The sequence below is a fragment of the Macrosteles quadrilineatus genome, unplaced genomic scaffold (genome assembly GCF_028750875.1).
Source record: "Macrosteles quadrilineatus isolate MER2022 unplaced genomic scaffold, UCM_ALF_1.0 Scaffold_8__2_contigs__length_117827958, whole genome shotgun sequence".
Classification (NCBI taxonomy): Eukaryota; Metazoa; Arthropoda; class Insecta; order Hemiptera; family Cicadellidae; genus Macrosteles; species Macrosteles quadrilineatus.
Genome location: NW_026542601.1, coordinates 46,980,607 through 47,001,538, shown reverse-complemented (window position 1 = coordinate 47,001,538; position 20,932 = coordinate 46,980,607). Strand labels below are relative to the sequence as shown.

Below are 20,932 nucleotides of genomic sequence, written 5' to 3'. Positions count from 1 at the left end.
GTGTATTAACACTGTTTTCTCTATTTACTAAGCAATGCCTGTTATATTTAAGACCACAATTAGAGAAGCTGGAATATAGGAGAGATATAAAAAACCATTAATTTTATAACAAGTTACCAATAGCCATAAGATTACTTCGTGATAAGGATTTCAAGATTAAAATAAATATCTTTCTTTGTAATCAGCCATTATGCTCAATAGAAGATTGTATGTAAAGAACACTGACTCCACTGGATTTTAATTAATGTTATTGTTCCGTATTCAAGCATCTACGCAACCTAGGTGAATCCAGACTTCATTCATATTTTGTTCTGACCCTTGCCCTGTCACGTGATGTCTGGCAATTCCCCCCATTCCTCATGTACTCTTCAACCCGGCATCATGTTCTCGCCATTTTCCCTAGTTTTTTATTATAATATTCCCCTACTCTATTTGTGGCATATAAATTGAACTTATATATTATCGTATGTTTATCTTATGTATTTATTTGTGACACACCTAACAAAAAAGTGAACTGAATAGTTAAAAACTGTATTCAAACTGTTCTTGGTGCAACTACCGGTCGCGTACGCGAAAGCTGGCCAGCAAACATCAAGTGCGTCAACGGTCTACTAGACATCACTTCAGTAAAAAGGAAGGTACCAAATCACATTTCTTCCTATTTAAAAGTTTATTATTTTGTGCTCACAGTGTGTCTCTAAAGCTGATCTTAACATAATATATCTCACATCCCTCATTTTTTATACAGTCCACCATATCGAAGTTTACCCCCCATTCGCTGGTCCTGTCGACCCGGACTACATTTGCCAATTAAAATATAATTGCTACAGTACAATAATTTATTTCTCAAATGAATGTTTATGATCAGTGTCACATCCCTAACTGGTAATATTTTGTCTTGTGAAACATTATTACGAACAATTTTAATGTCCATTCCTGTTTCATACCAGACAATTATTTTCATGTTCAATTTTGTCACTGCCACCTAAATCACGTCAAGTTAGGCCTACCTAGTTTGTCTTGAAATAAATCAAGCTTAGAACATTTTTCAGGATTGAATATTTATTCACATCTCATCCATAAAATCCTTTTAAATAATAAGGTCTCACAATCAATTCAGCCTTATTATTTGGGTGTAAAAATAAAACTGCAAAGTTAGTAGTTATTTCCCTGAAATATTCTATCCCATTGTCCGCCATTTTGCAACAACGTTCTGTCCTTTGCGATACACCTTGGTAGTTGGTAGTTCTCAACTTCGCCAACAGATCGCTCTGCGCTACATGGCAACCAATAACCTGCAAGATTAGTGAAACGGTGGAACTGAGGACGAACCAATCACCTGTCTGCTATTAAACTGAAAACTCAACTCATCAAAACTCTGTTCATCTACATCAGCTGTTTGTTTAAATATAACCCGCCGATATTGAATTGAAACATATCAACATAACCTGCAAGTTTGTTTATGTTGTTGAAAAATGAAGACATTATTTATTTAATCAAATACTAATTGAAAAGGGTCCTGAACTGGAGAAAACTGGAAATTATTGTTATTGCTATGCTCTCTTTATTCATTATTGTAAATATTATTGTCAACAGAGATTATTGGTGATAATAACAAATTGATAATTGACTTCACTTTACTATTGAAGTTGAATTGCAAATTGATTTATGCACTTCAGTAGGCCTAGATTTATGAGATCATTATTAATTTAAGATATTGGGCTATTTTATGAAAACTCATCTATTCTTGTTGTGTGTTATTTAATTTGTTTGTTCATGATGAGATTCACTACCCTACAAAGAAAAGCAAAACTTGTTAAAAACAGGTTTCAGAAAATAAATAAATATTTGTCAAACCAACTTCCTCGAACTGAAGGTCAAGAATTGACTCCTGCTAATATACAGCGTTTACACAATTATAATGAGGAGGTCAGAGATCTATTTACTGACTTTAAAACTTTATTTAATAGAGTTGTGACTGATGACCCTGTTTCTGATTGTGATGAGGAGGAATCATTTTCAATGCATGATGAACTTTCTGACTTGTATGTAGCCCTTATAAGTGACATTAAAGTTCTTTTGCCAGTTGAACCTGTTGTAACACCTACTCCACCTCCAGCTTCTCTGCGCCTGCCTAAATTTGAGTTGCCTAAATTTAGTGGTAACTATGAAGAGTGGGTTAGTTTCTATAATATTTTTGAAGCCTCTGTCAATGCGAATAATTCTGTCTCCCCAGTGAATAAGTTTCAGTATTTGCTTAGTGCCCTGAGTGGTGAGCCCTTAGACTTGGTTAAGAGTCTTAATATTACTCCTGAAAACTATGTGGTAGCCCTTCGACTTCTCAAGGATCGCTATGAAAACAAGAGACGTATTGTCACTCAGCTTGTTACAAAAATTCTGGATTTGTCGCCCATTACTAGTGGTTCGCTTAAGAGCTTACAATCATTTCTCACTGTATATAAGGAAAATACTCAAGCCTTGAAAAACTTAAATCATGACATTACAACTGAAAACACCCTGTTAGTCTTAACACTTTTAAAGAAGATCCCAGCTGATATTAGAAAATCTTTTGAAGACTCTCGCGCTTTAAACAACGAGATCCCTCTTGTTAATGATTTAATGACCTTTCTTGAAATGGAATTCAAACGTTTAGAAGGTGCTAGTATTTGTCTCAGTTCACCATCTACCTCAAAGTATTCCACTGGCCTAAAGTGTCCTACAAACATAACTAGGCCTAATAAGTTTACGCGTGAAAGTAAGCCACATTTCACCAACCATACAAAAACTGCTCTTGTCGCCACAACCAACTCTTGTAGATTTTGTCAAGCTGCAGATCACAACATATACAAGTGTCAAGCTTTCCTAGCTAGAAGTGTGAGTGAAAGATCTGAGTTTATTCGCAAGAATAGGATTTGTACAAACTGCCTCGGTTATCTTCATAACACACTCAACTGCCCCTCAAGTAAAGTGTGTCAGATTTGTTCCAAACATCACCATACTCTATTGCATGAGCCCACACGTAGTTCACTTCAGGCACAGTCAAGCTATCAAACTAAGCTGTCTCCTCAAAATAAGACCTACACACCTAATTCATCTTCAAAGAATACAACAACTATTAATCCTACTGCTTCTACAAACGTTAACGCTTTTGTAGGATTGTCTAGTCAACTCAATCCAACTAAAACCACAATCCTTCTTGGTACATGTTTAGTTCATGTCTCTTCACAACATGGTCAACATACTGTACTCCGTGCTGTGCTCGACTCCGCTGCCCAACTTACCCTTATATCAGAGAAAGCTATTCAACTCATCAACGCCCCACGTACTCGACTCCATGATGAAATAAAAGGAATCTCTGGTGCAGTTATTAATTCTAGAGGTATCGTACATGTCAACATGTCTGCGATCAATGGAAATCCTTTGGCTAAAAACCATCCTTGTATGGTTTTGAGTAGTATCACATCACCCCTGCCTCAGATACCAGTTTCACACCAGGTTAAGGAATCTTTGAAACATTTTATCCTAGCCGATCCCTGTTTCGATCAGCCTGGAGAGATAGATTTACTTATCGGTGCAGACTTATTTGCCCTAACCCTCACAGGCGAACAGCATAGATTAGGACAAAATTTACCTCAAGCTCTTGGAACCATTTTTGGTTTTGTTGTGATGGGCCTCGCTCCTGTAGCCTCTGTAGCAGGAAACTCATCAAACACATTTCCCATCTCACTCTTGACAACTCATGATTTGGACCTTCATAATTCACTTCAAAAATTCTGGACGCTAGAAGAACCCCCAATACGGATCAAGGCTCAGACTGAGGAAGATACCCTCTGTTTACAACATTTTGAAAACACCCATAGACGTGATGACTCAGGTCGTTACATAATCGAGCTGCCCAAGAAACCAAATCATTCCCCTCTTGGTGAATCTTGTACCAAAGCACAATTGAGACTTAGCTCGATGGAAAGGAAATTCTCTAATCAACCCGAGTTACAAAGGCTCTATTCTGAATTTATGGATGACTACATTGAATCAGGTCATATGACTATTTGTAAAGAACCTCCCACCTCTGAATACTATTATTTGCCTCACCACGGTGTCTTCAAGGAGAATCCCCCGAATTCAAAAATACGTGTTGTTTTCGACGGCAGCGCTAAAACTACTAATGGCATATCATTGAACGACATTCTCATGCCTGGTCCCAAACTTCAAAATGATATCAGTGATGTTTTATTGTATTTTAGATGTCATAAAATTGTATTCACCTGTGACATACGTCAAATGTATCGTCAGATCTTGGTTTCTGATAAGGACAAAAGTTATCAAATGATATACTGGCGCGCTAGTCCAGATGATCCACTCCAAACGTACAAACTTAATACAGTTACATATGGGCTTAATTGTTCCCCTTTTATTGCAATCAAAACCTTGCACCAGCTAGTTTTGGACGAAGGTCAACCATACCCACAAGCTTCTGATATCTTGACCAAGTCTATCTTCTATGATGATATTATAGCTGGAGCTGAAGATCTTGATAAAGCTATGTCAGCTCAAAATGAACTGAAAACATTGCTGTCTAAAGGCGGTTTTGAACTCCGTAAGTGGATCAGCAATGCACCCCAACTCTTGGATCAGATTCCAGTCGAACACAAAGAGTCACCAGTGGAGTTGACTGATGGTAGTGAGGCCTTCTACAATGTATTGGGTTTAAGATGGACCCCAGAGACAGACATGCTCTCATACAAAGTAAAGAATGTTGAAGTAGGCCACTTGCTAACCAAGAGAATGATTCTCTCAACAATCGCTAAACTCTATGATCTCCCAGGATTTCTCACACCTGTAATATTTTGGGCTAAAACACTCATTCAATATCTTTGGACCACAGGTCTAAAATGGGATGATCCAATTCAAGATGAGATAAGAACAAAATGGATTTCCTTTTTAGAAGAACTACCCGTGATCCAAAACCTAAGGATCCCACGTTACATCTTTACCTCAACTCATAAGCTTGCAGAACTTCATGGTTTCAGCGATGCTTCGGAGAAAGGATATGCTGCAGTAGTCTACCTCCGTGTGATCAACTTATCGAATGATGTTAAAATTAATCTGATAATGGCCAAATCTAAAGTCGCCCCACTAAAAAGAGTATCTCTGCCTCGTCTCGAACTGTGCGGTGCTCACCTACTTGGAAAGCTCCTGCAATACTGTTCAAATCTTCTTTCGTCCCACATTAAGATTGACTCGATGTATGCATGGTGTGACTCTACCATTGTTCTTACATGGATACACACTCACCCCTATCGCTTAAAAGTTTATGTGGCCAACCGTGTCTCAGAACTACAAGAATTAATCTCTCCTGAATCATGGCATTACGTCAAGTCCCTAGACAACCCAGCAGATTGTGCAACCCGAGGACTCTCCCCATCTCAACTCTTAAGCCACCAATTGTGGTGGAAGGGACCTGAATGGTTATACTTGTCATCAGATCTTTGGCCAAAGCCCGAATTCAGTTTAATCACTGATCAAGACACTCTTGAAGTCAAACCAAATCCCTTGAATGTCCTAGTTAACGTTGAAAAGTTAGAAAATTACAGATTTGATTTACTTGAAAAATTCTCATGCTTTAGAAAACTTGTAAATGTCACTGCTTATGTTCTACGATTCATCCATAATATTTGTGGGAACGCCCGACTAGCTGGACAACTTAGTTATAAAGAGATCTCTTCTGCTAAAATGAATCTCTTCAAACTCATTCAAATTTCATCTTTCAAGGATGACATCACAGCTCTGAAAAAGGGCACTCAGTGCAGCTTAAGACTGGCTCGGTTATCACCTTACATTGACGATAACGGTTTGGTAAGAGTAGGCGGTAGGTTGAAACATTCAAACCTTACTCAAGATGCCAAATACCCAATCCTGTTACCTAAATCTCATAATGTTGTAAAACTGTTGGTCATGCACTATCATCTCAAATATTTACACGCAGGCCCTCAGTTGCTGCAATCGATCCTCACTCAAGAAGTATGGATATTATCTGCTCGTAGTGTAATCAGATCTGTAATCTTTAAATGTCAAAGATGTTTTAAGTTGAAACCTACAAATCAACCTCCACTTATGGGAGACTTACCCGAAACTCGACTACGGCCTGTAAGACCATTCTATCATACTGGCATGGATTATAGCGGTCACTTTGAAGTGAAAGTACACACCACTAGGAATTCTCAAAAGCTTAAGTCATACCTCTGCCTATTTGTTTGCTTTACCACAAAAGCGGTGCACTTGGAAGTTGTAACTGATCTCTCAGTGGACTCATTCATTGCTGCTCTTAAAAGATTTGTTTCTCGTCGTGGACTTTGTGCTCACCTATACTCTGATTGTGGAACGAACTATGTCGGTGCCTCCAAGCAACTGAATAAGACCTTCCAGAATTTCATTTATGAAAGGAATACTCAAGATGCTCTCACTAACTTCGCCCTCAATCATTCAATTAATTTTCATTTCCAACCACCAGCCGCGCCTCACCAAGGAGGCCTTTGGGAGAGTGCCATAAAGAGCTCAAAGTACCATCTCAAGAGAGTAATTGGAGATCAAATTCTAACACTAATGGAGCTGATAACTCTTGTCACGCAGGTGGAAGCAGTATTGAACTCTCGTCCACTAACAGCTCTATCAGCAGATCCATCTGACATCACAGCACTCACCCCAGGTCATTTTCTCATCGGGACATCTCTTGTTGCAGTACCTGAAGTAAATGTATCCGATATTCCTGACAATCGACTAAAGCATTGGCAAACAGTTCAGGCTCTACATCAACGCTTCTGGAGAAGGTGGCACCAAGAGTATTTGCACCAGCTTCAACAAAGGAAAAAGTGGATAAAGCCAAACAAGAATCTTGAAGTAGGCGATTTAGTCATTATCCATGACCCAAAAACACCACCACTTCTCTGGCCTCTTGGTCGCATTGTGAAGACATCACCTGGAGCAGATGGCATCGTTCGAGTTGTCTCCATCAAGACTTCGAGAGGAATCTTCTGTCGCCCTGCTACCAAGGTGTACCCGCTCCCCTAATCACAAAATATTTCTATTCAATGTCCTATTTCATGTTTATTTATATTTATAATTATCATATTTATCATATCTTATAATTAGGTGTGTCATCATTATCTATTGTGTATATATATCTACATTGTATTACTTGTGCCCATTTATGAGTCAATGAATCAATTTATGAATCTGTTGAACCATGTATGGTTCAAGGCGGGCGGCATGTTCCGTATTCAAGCATCTACGCAACCTAGGTGAATCCAGACTTCATTCATATTTTGTTCTGACCCTTGCCCTGTCACGTGATGTCTGGCAATTCCCCCCATTCCTCATGTACTCTTCAACCCGGCATCATGTTCTCGCCATTTTCCCTAGTTTTTTATTATAATATTCCCCTACTCTATTTGTGGCATATAAATTGAACTTATATATTATCGTATGTTTATCTTATGTATTTATTTGTGACACACCTAACAAAAAAGTGAACTGAATAGTTAAAAACTGTATTCAAACTGTTCTTGGTGCAACTACCGGTCGCGTACGCGAAAGCTGGCCAGCAAACATCAAGTGCGTCAACGGTCTACTAGACATCACTTCAGTAAAAAGGAAGGTACCAAATCACATTTCTTCCTATTTAAAAGTTTATTATTTTGTGCTCACAGTGTGTCTCTAAAGCTGATCTTAACATAATATATCTCACATCCCTCATTTTTTATACAGTCCACCATATCGAAGTTTACCCCCCATTCGCGTTATGACTAATTTGCCGTGCCAATGTATTTGTATGGAATACTAACTGGCAAATAAAAATCTCATTCTCATTCTGGCATTGGCACCACCTGGAGCGGCACCAATGGGAAATGTCTGTTACTTTCTGGACAGCCCACTTGTAGTTTAATGGGATTTATATTGTATGTAATTTTTTGCCATGAGTTAAAACCTATAACTATGCATGATGTATATCATGTGTATCATGATGTCATTTACTATATACATTTTATTGCACATCAATAGAAACAAATTCCAAACAAAATGCCAAAGTACCTTCAGGCTTTTGCCTAGCTTGCCTTGTTCAATTGTTGAAATAGGCCGACTGCTCCAATATGATGACGCAAATAATTCCTACGTTATTTTTATGTCTTATCTTTGTAAACATGTTGGTTATGTAAAAAACACTTTTTATTACTTTACCGTAGAAGCAAACATACGTACTCAGTACTCCCTAAAAATTAATGTAATTTAACCCATTGAGGAAGACACACGAGTCTGACTCGATGCCGCTCCGGGTGGACTGAACGCCGACACACGAGTCTGACTCGATGTGTGCGTTGCGTCGTAATTATTGACGTAGTTCTAAGTTTTTCCGACAGATGGTGTTGCCATGTCCTTCGCGAATGTCTGAACTGACGAATAACATATTGTTTTGGTCTGTTGGCCATCCTGTTGATTTCTTATTTCATTTATTGTAAAGCGTCATCTGCTCGTGTTGACGTTTGACGGCAGACGAAACCGCCCACCGTTTACCGAGTGTTTGTTTTGGTTATGTTTTGATTATGTTTTGATTATGGATCGTGAAAATTTACATTCTTCTGAGGTAGATCGTTATTTAGACAGTGATTATGAGTTTGACTCTGAAACGTGCAGTGACGAAAGTGTTGAGGATATAATTGTTCATCACGGTGACAAAAATGAACGGCCTGTGGACTTCCTTGAATTTAGGCCTACCGGTAGTGCCTCTAATTACCAATCTCGGCTATCACCGAGATTATTTGATGAACTTGAAGAGGAGTTTGATCAGTATGACAACTTTCAGGTAGGCCTAACTAATAATAATCCTACTGATGAAGTGGATATGGTTCCAAGTACAAGCACTGTTATGGAGCCCAGGCCTAGCACTAGTACTATGGAGCCTATGCCTATATCTATGCCTTGTAGTAGTAATTCTGTTCCTAATCTTGAGGCTAATAGGCCTACTAAAAAAAATGTATCTAGTAAAAGGAAAATAAAGCTTCCACATTCGGAAAAACCTAACAAAAAAATGAAACCTACAAATAATTCTCTGGTTACCAAAAAACAAAAACCTGGTAGGCCTAAGAAATCAATTACACCACTAAAAGGCAAATGTAGGCCTAACAATAAAAAAACTTCTAAAAACCCCAAAAAAGGTAAAGGTAAGAAACCAAAGTTCGTTGATAGCGATTGGCCTTGGTTGGATGTAAAAAATGTCCCTAAACAAATTGAATTCCGCGGTGTACCTGGAATAAACGTACACACACTTCGTAGCTTAGGTGAGAACCCAACAGAATTAGATACATTTATGCAGTTTGTGGGGAATGAATTCTGGGATATGATAGTTACAGAAACCAATGACTATGCTAGAAAACTGTTGGGAACCCCTGGTAGGAAGATGTTGAAGACTGATAAAAAGTGGGTAGATGTTACTAGGGATGAGCTAAAAGTGTATTTTGCGCTCTATGTGAATATGGGTCAGGTGAAGAAGCCAGAACTCAAACACTATTGGTCCCACAGACAAATATTAGAGACACCTATCTTTACCAACACAATGTCATTTGAGAGATTCACAAACATATCTCGATTTCTTCATTTTTACGATGAAAACATTGAAAGTGACATCCAGAATGATAAGTTGAAAAAACTGAGACCCGTTATAAGATATTTAGAGACCAAGTTTCTACACATGCTTGAACCTGAAAGAAATATCGCCCTAGATGAAACCCTTCTAAAAATGAGAAGCAGGCTCGGTATAATCCAATTTAATCCCATGAAAAGGGCCCGATTCGGAGTTAAAATTTATAAAGTATGTGAGTCTTCCTCTGGGTACTGCTGCACATTCAAAATATATGTTGGGGATGACAAAGTTGACGACACATTGGCTAGTGAAGCTGTCACACTTGATTTGCTGCAGCCTTTTTGGGGAATGGGGTATGTTGTCTACCTTGATAATTGGTATTCCTCCCCCCTCCTGTATACTAAGCTCATTGAAAAGGATACACATGCTGTGGGTACTGCTTTATTGAAAAGGAGATGTATGCCACAAGTATTCAAGCATGTTGAGCTGCAAAAGGGGGAAGCGATCAAACGATCTGGTCGGGGCGTACTTGCTGTGAAATGGAGCGATCGCAAACATGTACATATGATATCAACTGTACACGAAGACATTGATATGGAAGTATCCAAAATTGTGAATGAAGGAGACCAACAAGTAGAAATAAAAAAACCTAAATGTGTCATCGACTACAACCAAGGTATGTTGGGTGTAGATCGACAGGATCAGGTCTTGTCGACCTTTCCTATAATGAGGAGAACTGTGAAGGCCTATAAGAAGATTTTTTTTTATCTTCTTGATATGACACTCTACAATGCATTCTGCATTTTCAAGAAAATCAAGAAGATAAAAAAGATGCATTTCACTGACTTTCGACTAAACCTAGTCGAACAGATTTTGACCTCAGTTACGATTCCAGCCAAGACGTCGCCTGGAAAAGCCCCAATTAATCCGTCCCCATTGCGCCTTCAGTCAAAGCAGTGGGCACATTTTCCTATGAAGGTCCCACCCACAGAAAGTAAACTTCATCCAACAAGAGCTTGTAAAGTATGTACAGCAAACAAGAAGAGGTCTGAGACTGCATGGATGTGCGAACGGTGTAAAGTTCCGCTGCATCTTGAGAAATGTTTTGTGGCATTTCACACCAAGCTGAACTACTAAAATCCTGTAGTTGAACATGTATATAGTGTAAATAGAACTTAGTGACTAATGAACTAATGAACCCAGTGTTTATACATTTTATTTCAATGTAATTTTCCATGACGACCAAATGTTGCTGAAATCGCATCAAAATGCAGAATTGTAAGTAATCACAAAACTTTTTATTGCATGTTTATTTTTATAGATATAAGGGTAATTTTTTTTTTCCACGTAAAAAATAAAATGAAGTTTCAGAAAATATATAGTTATGATGGTTTATACAGTTCAAAATAATTTTTATTTCACTTTGCTTTTGAAATTTAAAATTTTTTTATTTTTTTATTTTTATTATGATTTTTTTTATAAAATTTTTTTTTCATATGCTCAATAACTATATACTTTTCTTAAAGAACAGAAAGTTTTCTACAAAATAAAAAAAAAAATTATTAGTTTATCACTATTACTAACTGTTTTACAAAAGTTTTACCAATCGCCTGCAAAACAGCTGATTTTAACTGCCTCCTGAAGGGCTGTTAGGAATCAAGTATACTGCTTCCTTAATGGGTTAAATAGGGAATAAATCTAAACACTTTAAGGAAATATTAGAGTGAAAATCCAATCAGGCAAATGGAAATTCACTTAGTCAGCAGGTATCCTTCAGCAGGGGGTATTAACTTTGTTGTTATTGTTTAGGGGCTCTGCTTTCTTTTAATAATAACAACAAAGTGCCAGGTTAGAGAAAAATATAGATAATTTTTTTAGAGCAATAAGATAGTGACAGAGCACTATTATGCCTCCTTTAATTACACAATACCCCTGCCGCAGCAAACCTGCAGACTAAGCGAATTGACATTTACCTGGCTGGATATCTACTAAAGTATTTCCTGAAAATTGTCAGATTTATTTCCCATTTAAATCACTTTATTTTTAATGAGTACCTAGGTTTGCTGCTACAGGGAAGGTATTTAGGTGTGTTTTTATTGGTATGTTGATAGCTTAGTATGAAATAAAAAAATGCCAAATTTGATTAAAATATATCCATAAACAATCGAACTGCATCAGTTTATTTATTCTTGATAAGAATTACGAGGGAATTTTAAATTTAAAGTTTTTATAATTATCTCTGTAACCATTAAGCATACAACAACACTTCAATGCACAAATTTATTTATTTTTTTAAGTTCCACAAAATGGTTTGGAAAGAAATTGTGAAAGTTTATGTTTTTAGGGTAACAAATAGGAAAAACCAGTTTTTACTGCATAAAACCCCCGATTCCCATAGTCCGATCATGCTAATTTGTTCAAATATACGGAGGTTTACAGATTTGTACAAAATTTGATCAAAATCGGATCAATTTTGCTAAGTTATGCAACGAACACATGTATATAAGGAAAAAGGATAAATAAATAAAAATATATATATATTTAATATATATATATATACTAGCAGAGCACCTGTCCTTCGTACGGGGTTGGCATATAAGTATAAAATGTTTTTTGCAGTTATACTCAAGCTTTGCGTTTGCAATGAGGAAAAACACAGTTTGATCAAATTTGCTTCTTTCAATTTACAGTATTCTATAGTATTACACATCTACCATAGACATATTGTTTTACCACTTCACCTAAACAATAGAAAAAAAAAATTATCAAAATATCACAAATTATTAATGAAACTAAAACCAGAAACAACTGTAAACAATCCTACTTTGACAGTTAGTTCTCATTGCGTATCACAGTTTTTTGTTGCTGCTTAGTTCAAATTAGCTGTTTTCATAAACACAGAGGATACGCGTCCGGTAACCGGACGTGGATTAGGCGTCCGGTAACCAGACGTGGATTAGGCGTCCGGTAGGGGGTCCCGGAACGCCATTACCACAATGATACGATGTTCAGCCATCAGTGTTCGTGGTGTAGTGGATAGAGTGCTCGACTGATATGCGAGAGGACCCCGGTTCAAAACCTATCGGTAACTTTAACTTTTTGTCACAGATTTTTCTTTGAATGTAATTTCTTCTTAACTGTACATCTTTTGTTAGAATTTTTGGCATTTATAATTTTATGTTATGATGAGAATGGAACCTTCATTTGATTTTTTTCACTATCAGCAAGTTTGGTTGGTTAGGTTAGGTTATGACAGTAACTGCCGGACGCCTAATCCACGTCCGGTTACCGGACGCGTATCCTCTGCGTTTCATAAATGCAAAAAAATATTTTGCTGCACCCTGTTGGTAAATTTTATAACTTTTTAATGCTTTTGCATATCATAGAACCAATTTTTTTAGTTGAAACAGCTGACTAAATTCTTTAATTCTCTTTAAATATGAGCAATGAGGGAAAACACAGTTTGATCAAATTTGCTTCTTTCAATTTACAGTATTCTATAGTATTACACATCTACCATAGACATATTGTTTTACCACTTCACCTAAACAATAGAAAAAAAATTATCAAAATATCACAAATTATTAATGAAACTAAAACCAGAAACAACTGTAAACAATCCTACTTTGACAGTTAGTTCTCATTGCGTATCACAGTTTTTTGTTGCTGCTTAGTTCAAATTAGCTGTTTTCATAAATGCAAAAAAAATATTTTGCTGCACCCTGTTGGTAAATTTTATAACTTTTTAATGCTTTTGCATATCATAGAACCAATTTTTTTAGTTGAAACAGCTGACTAAATTCTTTAATTCCCTTTAAATATGAACTAGTTTACCTGTTGCTCGAATTCAAGCTATTGCGAAGCATTACAGGCGACTCACGAAGATTATGGTAATACTCACGATCTACGCAACAGTTAGATATAATAAAAATCTTTTGTAAATATCTTATCTTTTCTCAAAAAGCTGATCTTGTTTTTTAGTGTTTCTACAAATTTTTCCCTCTCATAGCTGCATTAGGTTGTCTATAATAACGATTATAAATGAAAAAAAAAACATGATTTCTTTTCTTCTACTTGGTTGTGTTCTATGACTTTTTCTATGTTTCTATTGTTTGCAAATCGGTTATTTCAATGATTGCTCAAGAAATGTAGCATATTTAGTTTTATTTTTAGCCTATATCAAATTGTACAGGATTTCTCGCTTTTTTCCATTGTAATAATTTCACCAACCCAAGTTTCATCTACTGATGCAATACGCCAAAGAATATCACCTATGTACAATCTCCAAGAAGTGGTAAAAAAAGGCAGAAACCAAGCCATACAATAGATATAAGTTAACTCCATAAGAAATAATTTTAAGAGTTACTGTGAAATTAGTATTTTCCACTGATTTGGTAATAGAACATTACATTGCAAAACATGACACGATGCAGAATAAAATCAATTTTAAAATCAGGAAAACCCATTGCAAATACTCTACTTCATTTTGAAAAATTCAATAAATCACAATTTAAATATTAACAGCTGTTTCATTAAAAAGTAGTGTAGAATTATGCATATGGTAAACAAATTTGAAGAGGCAACTTTAAAGGCTTCTGGGGCAGAGCCCCAAGAGAATTTACCTCGTTCCTCTTTTGATGGCTCATCTATAGACCAAGATCTTTCTTTAGAGACCCCTACCAAGTTTCTACGCCCAGCCGTTCTCTCAAATTAGCTGGGACAAAAACCCAGTTTTTTCTCCATAAGAATAACATGGGATGGGAATTCAAAGGCCACTGGGGCAGAGCCCCAAGGGAATTTACCACGTTTCTCTTTTGATGGCTCATCTACAAACCAAGACCTTTCTGTAGACACCTCTACCGAGTTTCTACGCCCAGCCGTTCTCTCAATTTAGCTATGACAAAGAAAAACAGTTTCAAATTAATATATAGATACTCATAAGGTTAACATGGAGAACCACAGAGCCATTGGGGCGGAGCCCGAATGGATTTTTGAGGTAAGAATATGCCTATATGTTAATCGGTAATGTGAGCTATCATCATGCCAAATTTAAACCCAATCCATACAGTAGTTAATGCGTGATTGAACTTCAAACAAACAAACAAACAAAAAACAAAAACACAAACTTTCACATTTATAATATTAGTAAGATGAATTTGAACGGAGGGTGTTTTTGGCCTACGGGGACCTCAAAACAAAAAGTAAATCGATCCTGGGTCTAGGTATTACTAAGCGACCTACGGTAATAGCTTATTCTCTATATGGGAAATTAGCTAAACATGTTTGTTTTGCATATCATTAGTATAATTATATCTTGATTATAACTTGTTACAGAACACACAAACACTGTGAATTGTATCAAGTTTAGTCCTGATGGCAAGAAGCTAGTGTCTTGTGGAGATGACCAAACATTTAGACTATTTGACTTGACATGTGGAGGAATGCAAACATTCTACAAAGAACTGGACGACCAACTCAAGTAAGTTATTGGCTTATAACTCAAGAAATTATGGCATTATTAGTCTTGCACTCATCTGGGGGACTAGTAAATTCATTCAAGCTTTATTTATAGTTGTTTTGCGCCCCACCTTATCCTTGGATTAGTGATGGTCATATCCGGATATCGGACTACCGGATCTGAGCTAGAACCAACGCCTGGTTGGATCCATAAAAAATTGGATCTTGGACTGGATCTAGTTTTGATAGTCCAATTTTTTTATTTTATTAACACAAAACGTTTTTCATAAAGTCCAATTCAAACATAAAAACAGGTGTTTTGTCATAGGGATGTATTTTAAAATAAAATAAATAAATAAAATAATTAAAATAAACTCCATATACAAGACTATCTGAGTCCATATACAAGATTATCTGTGTCCATGTACAAGACTATCCGTGTCCATGTACAAAACTATCTGTGTCCATGTACAATACTATCTGTGTCAATGTACAAGACTTACTGTGTCCATATAGGGCGAATAAAAAAACAAGACCCCATCTAATATTTAATATTTTTATAAGTAAATATACAGAGATACCTTTTTGATGGTTGTGCAAACTTGGCAGGAAGTTTCAATTTATGATTTTGAAAATGTTTAGTGTCCCCCCAAAATGAGGGGTTTTAGGGGCAACCCCAAACATTTTAAATGTAAACCCTCTTCAAGGCACAGCTCATTTTGAAGTGTTTACAAAAACTTACAGAATTCGCTATTGTTAGAGCTCCCATGAAATTTGTAGCTTTCTAAAAAATCCCTTCCCTTGCCCACGGCTTGTCACGGCTAGGGGATGTTTTTTGAGGGTAGTAGTCAGTGTTTTAACTAAACTCAAGCGACAGGTACGCAAACAGCGCCTCCGTCAGTATTTTTCTATTAAATTCACTCATTTATATAATCCGCTAATTGTTATTTGTTATCATGTTTCTCCAATCAATCTACATTGTGTATTCCAAAATTTTTACATCATTTATGTCTTTTTATTGTGTTTTAATATTAAATTCAGGATAAACAGTGAACTCAGTGGTTTTCATTTAAAATATCCACAAATAACTTTAAACTCATTAAATTAATTTCATAACCAACTACCCACAGGGACATATTGAACTATCTGCCGACTCTAGGCAGCGAAGTTAGCGGCCCCCCCCTCCCACCACCCTCTTCAGCGCAACATTTTTGTTTCCCCGTTTTCATGCAAAACGCAATTCTGTTTTGCATACATGGAATGCAACGTTTTGTATCCAATCAGAAGAGTCATAATCACGTTTTGAGGCGCGTAAACGGCACACAAACACGTCTGTATACAAGGGTTCTTATAACGCTTTTCATTGAACACATTTAGTTACAATTATTACAAATAGGCTTACTTTTATTTTTTTAATGTCATGCGCTGCTGCTGTGTAGTAACAAACGATAGCAGGGGGGGGTAGGCCTACACTACCCGTATCCAGCCACCGGTAGCCCGCGCCCGCGAGCAGCGACGGCAGCACGAAAAACACGGCACAGCCATATGATAAATTATTGACTTTGACTTGAATAAAATATGTTCTGAAATCATTATATACTCAATAAAAGTTTTTAAAATAGCATTTTTTGTTTTAGTGCAAAATTAATTGTTTTAGTATTTTTTTAGATTAAAACCTCATTTTTGATTATTTATCTTCCAAAATTTTTCCGCCCCCTAAAATTTGCCACCCTAGGCGCGCGCCTAGTCCACCTATTTCTTTTTTTTTAAAGAGGTTGGCGTTCTCTTTTAACCTTGCACTTGCCCGTCCACATAGACTAACTGCCCGTACGTGGATTGTATACAGCAAAGCAAGGAGTGAGCTGGTACAGTACAAAGGTGATCTGTACTGGTAAAATGTTTTTTGGCAATAACCAGGATCCGAACCCACAACATTGCTGCCTTGGGCCCGAAGTCCCTGACGCTACCGACTGACCCACCGACTCACTCAGGGACATTTAGAAATATGTCCCTGACTACCCAGCCATCAGCGCACAAAACAGCTATCTCTTCTCTTTCCAAAATGGTAGTCGGATCTCTATTGAAGTCTACACATAATTTTATATCCGACACTATCCGTTACATATCCTACTTTTGTATTGTCTACACGACTGTGGTAGATATTCAAGATCTGTCCGCGATCAGGGAAGACGATGACAATGTTTTTGTGACCGCAGGAGATAATGATAGATGACGTCTCTCAATTATTAATGCACAGCTTGATTTTCATGTACGAGTCAATGTAATGTAATAATATATTTATCCATACGATGCCCTTGCGGACATGGTTTTGGATCGGATTCAACCTTTATATTCCTTTAAGATGTAGTAGTTAAATACTGGAATAAATTTATTAAACCCAATTATGAAATGAATGAATGTACAGGTGTTTGGACTGGGATGGTACAATGTTGCTGCTTGGAAACAGCAAAGGTTGTGTTTACACCTGGGACTTGATATCCGTCACTCTAACACGTCAAGTCAAGGCTCATGAAGGTAAGACTACAAACTAATGGTCGATATTAGATAGTAAAAGACACAGGTTTTGACCATTCCCTAACAGTTTGTTTTTGTGTCCAGGTGCTGTTCTATGTTTGGCGCTAGCTGAAGATGGATCAATTCTCCTCTCCGGGGGAGAAGATAAAAAAATTCTCATTTGGAAACCAAATGACGATTCTGATTCCACAATCTGAACGTACACTTTATAAGTATTATTGTTAAAAAGTTTAACATTGTTATTGGTCGTGAGGGATCAATTTTGTCAACACCACCTATAAGTTAGTCCTTTTGGGCACAGTACGAAAAACTGGCTGAAACTTTAATCATAAATTCATTAATTTGTAGAAAACAAATGTACATTGTGACATGTATGTAGGTGCAATGTAAGAAGTGTTTTGTCCATAGAGATTCTGACTGAAACATTTTTTAGAGTCTTTCATGTCATTTTACAAGTACCATTTACAATAATAATTTTATGGACAAATGTTCTAAACCTATCTTAAGGCTGCAAGATTCATACAATTTCTGTTTGGATTCCACAACAACAGCAATATTGTTACACCGGGTGACAAAAACGTCTCCAGCCCAAAAAAATATTTTGCTAAGTAGGCCTAATAAGAAAGTTACTGAGCAATTAGCATTTAACCCATTATTTGGTTATACACTACCTCCCTAGGGAGATGACCCTGCTAGGAGGTAGAAAAAAATCTTAAATGTAAGCTTAGGTTGATTTGCACTAAAAATTAAAGGTTGTTATAAGTGAGTTTAATACTGCAAACTTGGACTCAAACGTACAACCTAGCCTAAAGTGGCAGCCGTTTAGAATTTTTTGGATATGCAATTGGTTACGAAACCACGTTTACTTGTATGGGCAACATTTTTAAAAATTCAAGAAATCCTATAACCCCCTTAGGAGGAATAATGTGTTAAATGCATTTTTATGCCCAGTAACTTTGCTCCAAGTTTGGTAGCTCTGACTTTGGTGACTTTATAACTTTTTTGCCACCCTAAATAGTCCTGACTCAGCAAATGAGACTGATTATTAGGACATTTCTGTTGAACTATATAGTACTGATCATCCTTTTGTCAATTTCAACTGCCAATATAAGCATAGCAATAAGCGAGCATAAACAATTTCTTAATCGGGACTGTCAAAAAAAAGAAGATTTACCAAACAAACATATAAAAAAAACCATTTGAATAATTTGCTTTGCAATATATCATCTCCTCAAAGAAAAATCAATTCACTTACTAACACCCTGTGCACATGAGGACGTTAGACGCACACATTGGCAAAATGTGAAACCATACACAAGACAGCGCTAGACACGGTGTTAGTTGAACCAACCAGTCCATTACTTCAGTGCAACGATGAAGCTAGAAGAGTTAACATGTCTTTGGTTGTTATAGATTAACCATGGTTTCATTGGTTCTTTCCTTTGGTTCAAAGCTGTCCTTTTTTTCCTTAGTACTGTTTTCTTCTGAAAATATGACCACAATCTACTGCCAAGCAGTCTTATAAAGAAAGATTTTTTTTATAATCTGGACACTCCAATCATGGTCCAGATACTTTTTGACTTTACCAATAAACAATTCTGCGTGTCAATTGCTTCCAAGTGTATTGTTTACCCAATTCACACACAGATCGCAAAACGGAAAGATGAATTCACGTAAGAACTGGCCAAAAACGCGAGCTCGACTGATTAGTGATCTCATGTGTACAGTCAGTCTAGTAACTCGAGGCACACTGCAAACGTAACGGTTGAAGTGAAAACTACAAGCGTATTGGTTCAAAGCGCACATTTGCATGTGAACGATCCCATTTGTTCCTAGGTACTTAGCTAACACGTGTTTGACAAACAAGGCGTCTATCGCCCTCATGTATACAAGCCCTTAGAAGAATTAATTTGAATAATTATCTATTGTAGCAGTCCCGCTTTTCATGCTTAAACACAAAGTGAGCTCTTTTGCCGATACTTAGACAATTTTTACCTACATTAGATACTCTATTCCCTGTGAAAATAGCTGTTGTTTAATGATCACCTGCAACTAAATGTTACAGGTAACTTAATGTTAAAACTTTAAGTTCATCTTGTATCATCGTATCAGTTTGAACATTTTGCCATAAAACTTTCTAAAATTAGCGGAAAACTAAATTTTTAATTTAATAAAATATCTTAATCCCTGTATGTAGTTGTAAAATGAAACTTGACTGGATGGTTCCTTAACTGCTTAGCCTACAAATGATGTATCTTTTCATTATCTTTCCTTACTAAATGCCAAACTGACGTTTGTTATTCAAAAGCAAAACCCACTAAAGCCGGGTTTTCCTAGGCGCGGAGTCGGCAAGCGGAGAGAGGAACGCGGATAGCGGACTCCACTTGTCTTAGGCAATTTAATGTTACTGTTTTCCTAGAAGCGGAGCGGAATGCCATGTTAATTTCAATTCCGCTCTCCGCGTTCCTCTCTCCGCTCGCCGACTCCGCGCCTAGGAAAACCCAGCTTTAGGAAGTAAACTTTAAATCATCTTCAATCATCGATATCCTTCCTTACATTAAAGAAGCTATTAGGTTCAGAGTGATTATATACCTCCCTAATTCCAGTCCGTTATTCATTTAGAGAAAGAGTAAGCTACCATCCCAGTTTCATTGTACAAATACCCTTAGACGTCCATGTACAAAAACAAGATTTAAGTTTTGAAAACAGTAAGTTAACGGCATAAAATTATAATCCATTTAGGATGTAAAATCGTAAGTTATTGTCTTAATGAATCGATAATGTAGTTTGTAATCCTTATAGGTTTTAAGCCTGTTTTTACATAATTCTAGCATTGTGTTACAACATTCTGTGTAATATCTTTGACTTTTTATACTGCAGATAATATATGGAACTTATCACAGAGTATGTGTCATTACAGTTCTGTTTTATCTGTTGCTTTCTCATACTATAATGGTTAATGAGGACACAAAAGATCCTCCAGTTTAACATAAATTTCCATTTTTACTTTGGCATGAATTAGTGATGTGTGGTCGCAATTTTCATCGGCTCGGTTTATTTTTTATTAGTTGTCGGTTTACGGTTATTTTTGTTTACAACAAAGTTACTACCCACGTTTTAGCCCTAGGTACTAATAATATTTTTCTTTGTGTAAGGTTTATTGTTAACAGTAGGATTTTTGATTAAAAGATTATTGCAGGTAAAATCTTTTCTCTTATAAATGATAGAAAATGTATGTATTTAATAGGCTACCTTAAACAATACAAATTTGTTTTATTCCTTACACTTTTATTCGCATCACTCGTA

General features: G+C 36.6%; 1 protein-coding gene across 1 annotated transcript in view; it reads left to right on the top strand.

Annotated features, from left to right (window-relative positions):
* LOC129000359 (protein FAN-like) overlaps window positions 1-18,172 on the top strand; it is a 55,529-nt gene extending 37,357 nt beyond the window's left edge. The window contains exons 16-18 of the mRNA XM_054427323.1: window positions 14,969-15,113; window positions 17,517-17,626; window positions 17,711-18,172. Coding sequence (XP_054283298.1) covers window positions 14,969-15,113; window positions 17,517-17,626; window positions 17,711-17,823 — 368 coding nt within the window. The 3' untranslated portion in view covers window positions 17,824-18,172. The remainder of the gene's footprint in view (window positions 1-14,968; window positions 15,114-17,516; window positions 17,627-17,710) is intronic.
* The last annotated feature ends 2,760 nt before the right edge of the window (window positions 18,173-20,932 follow it).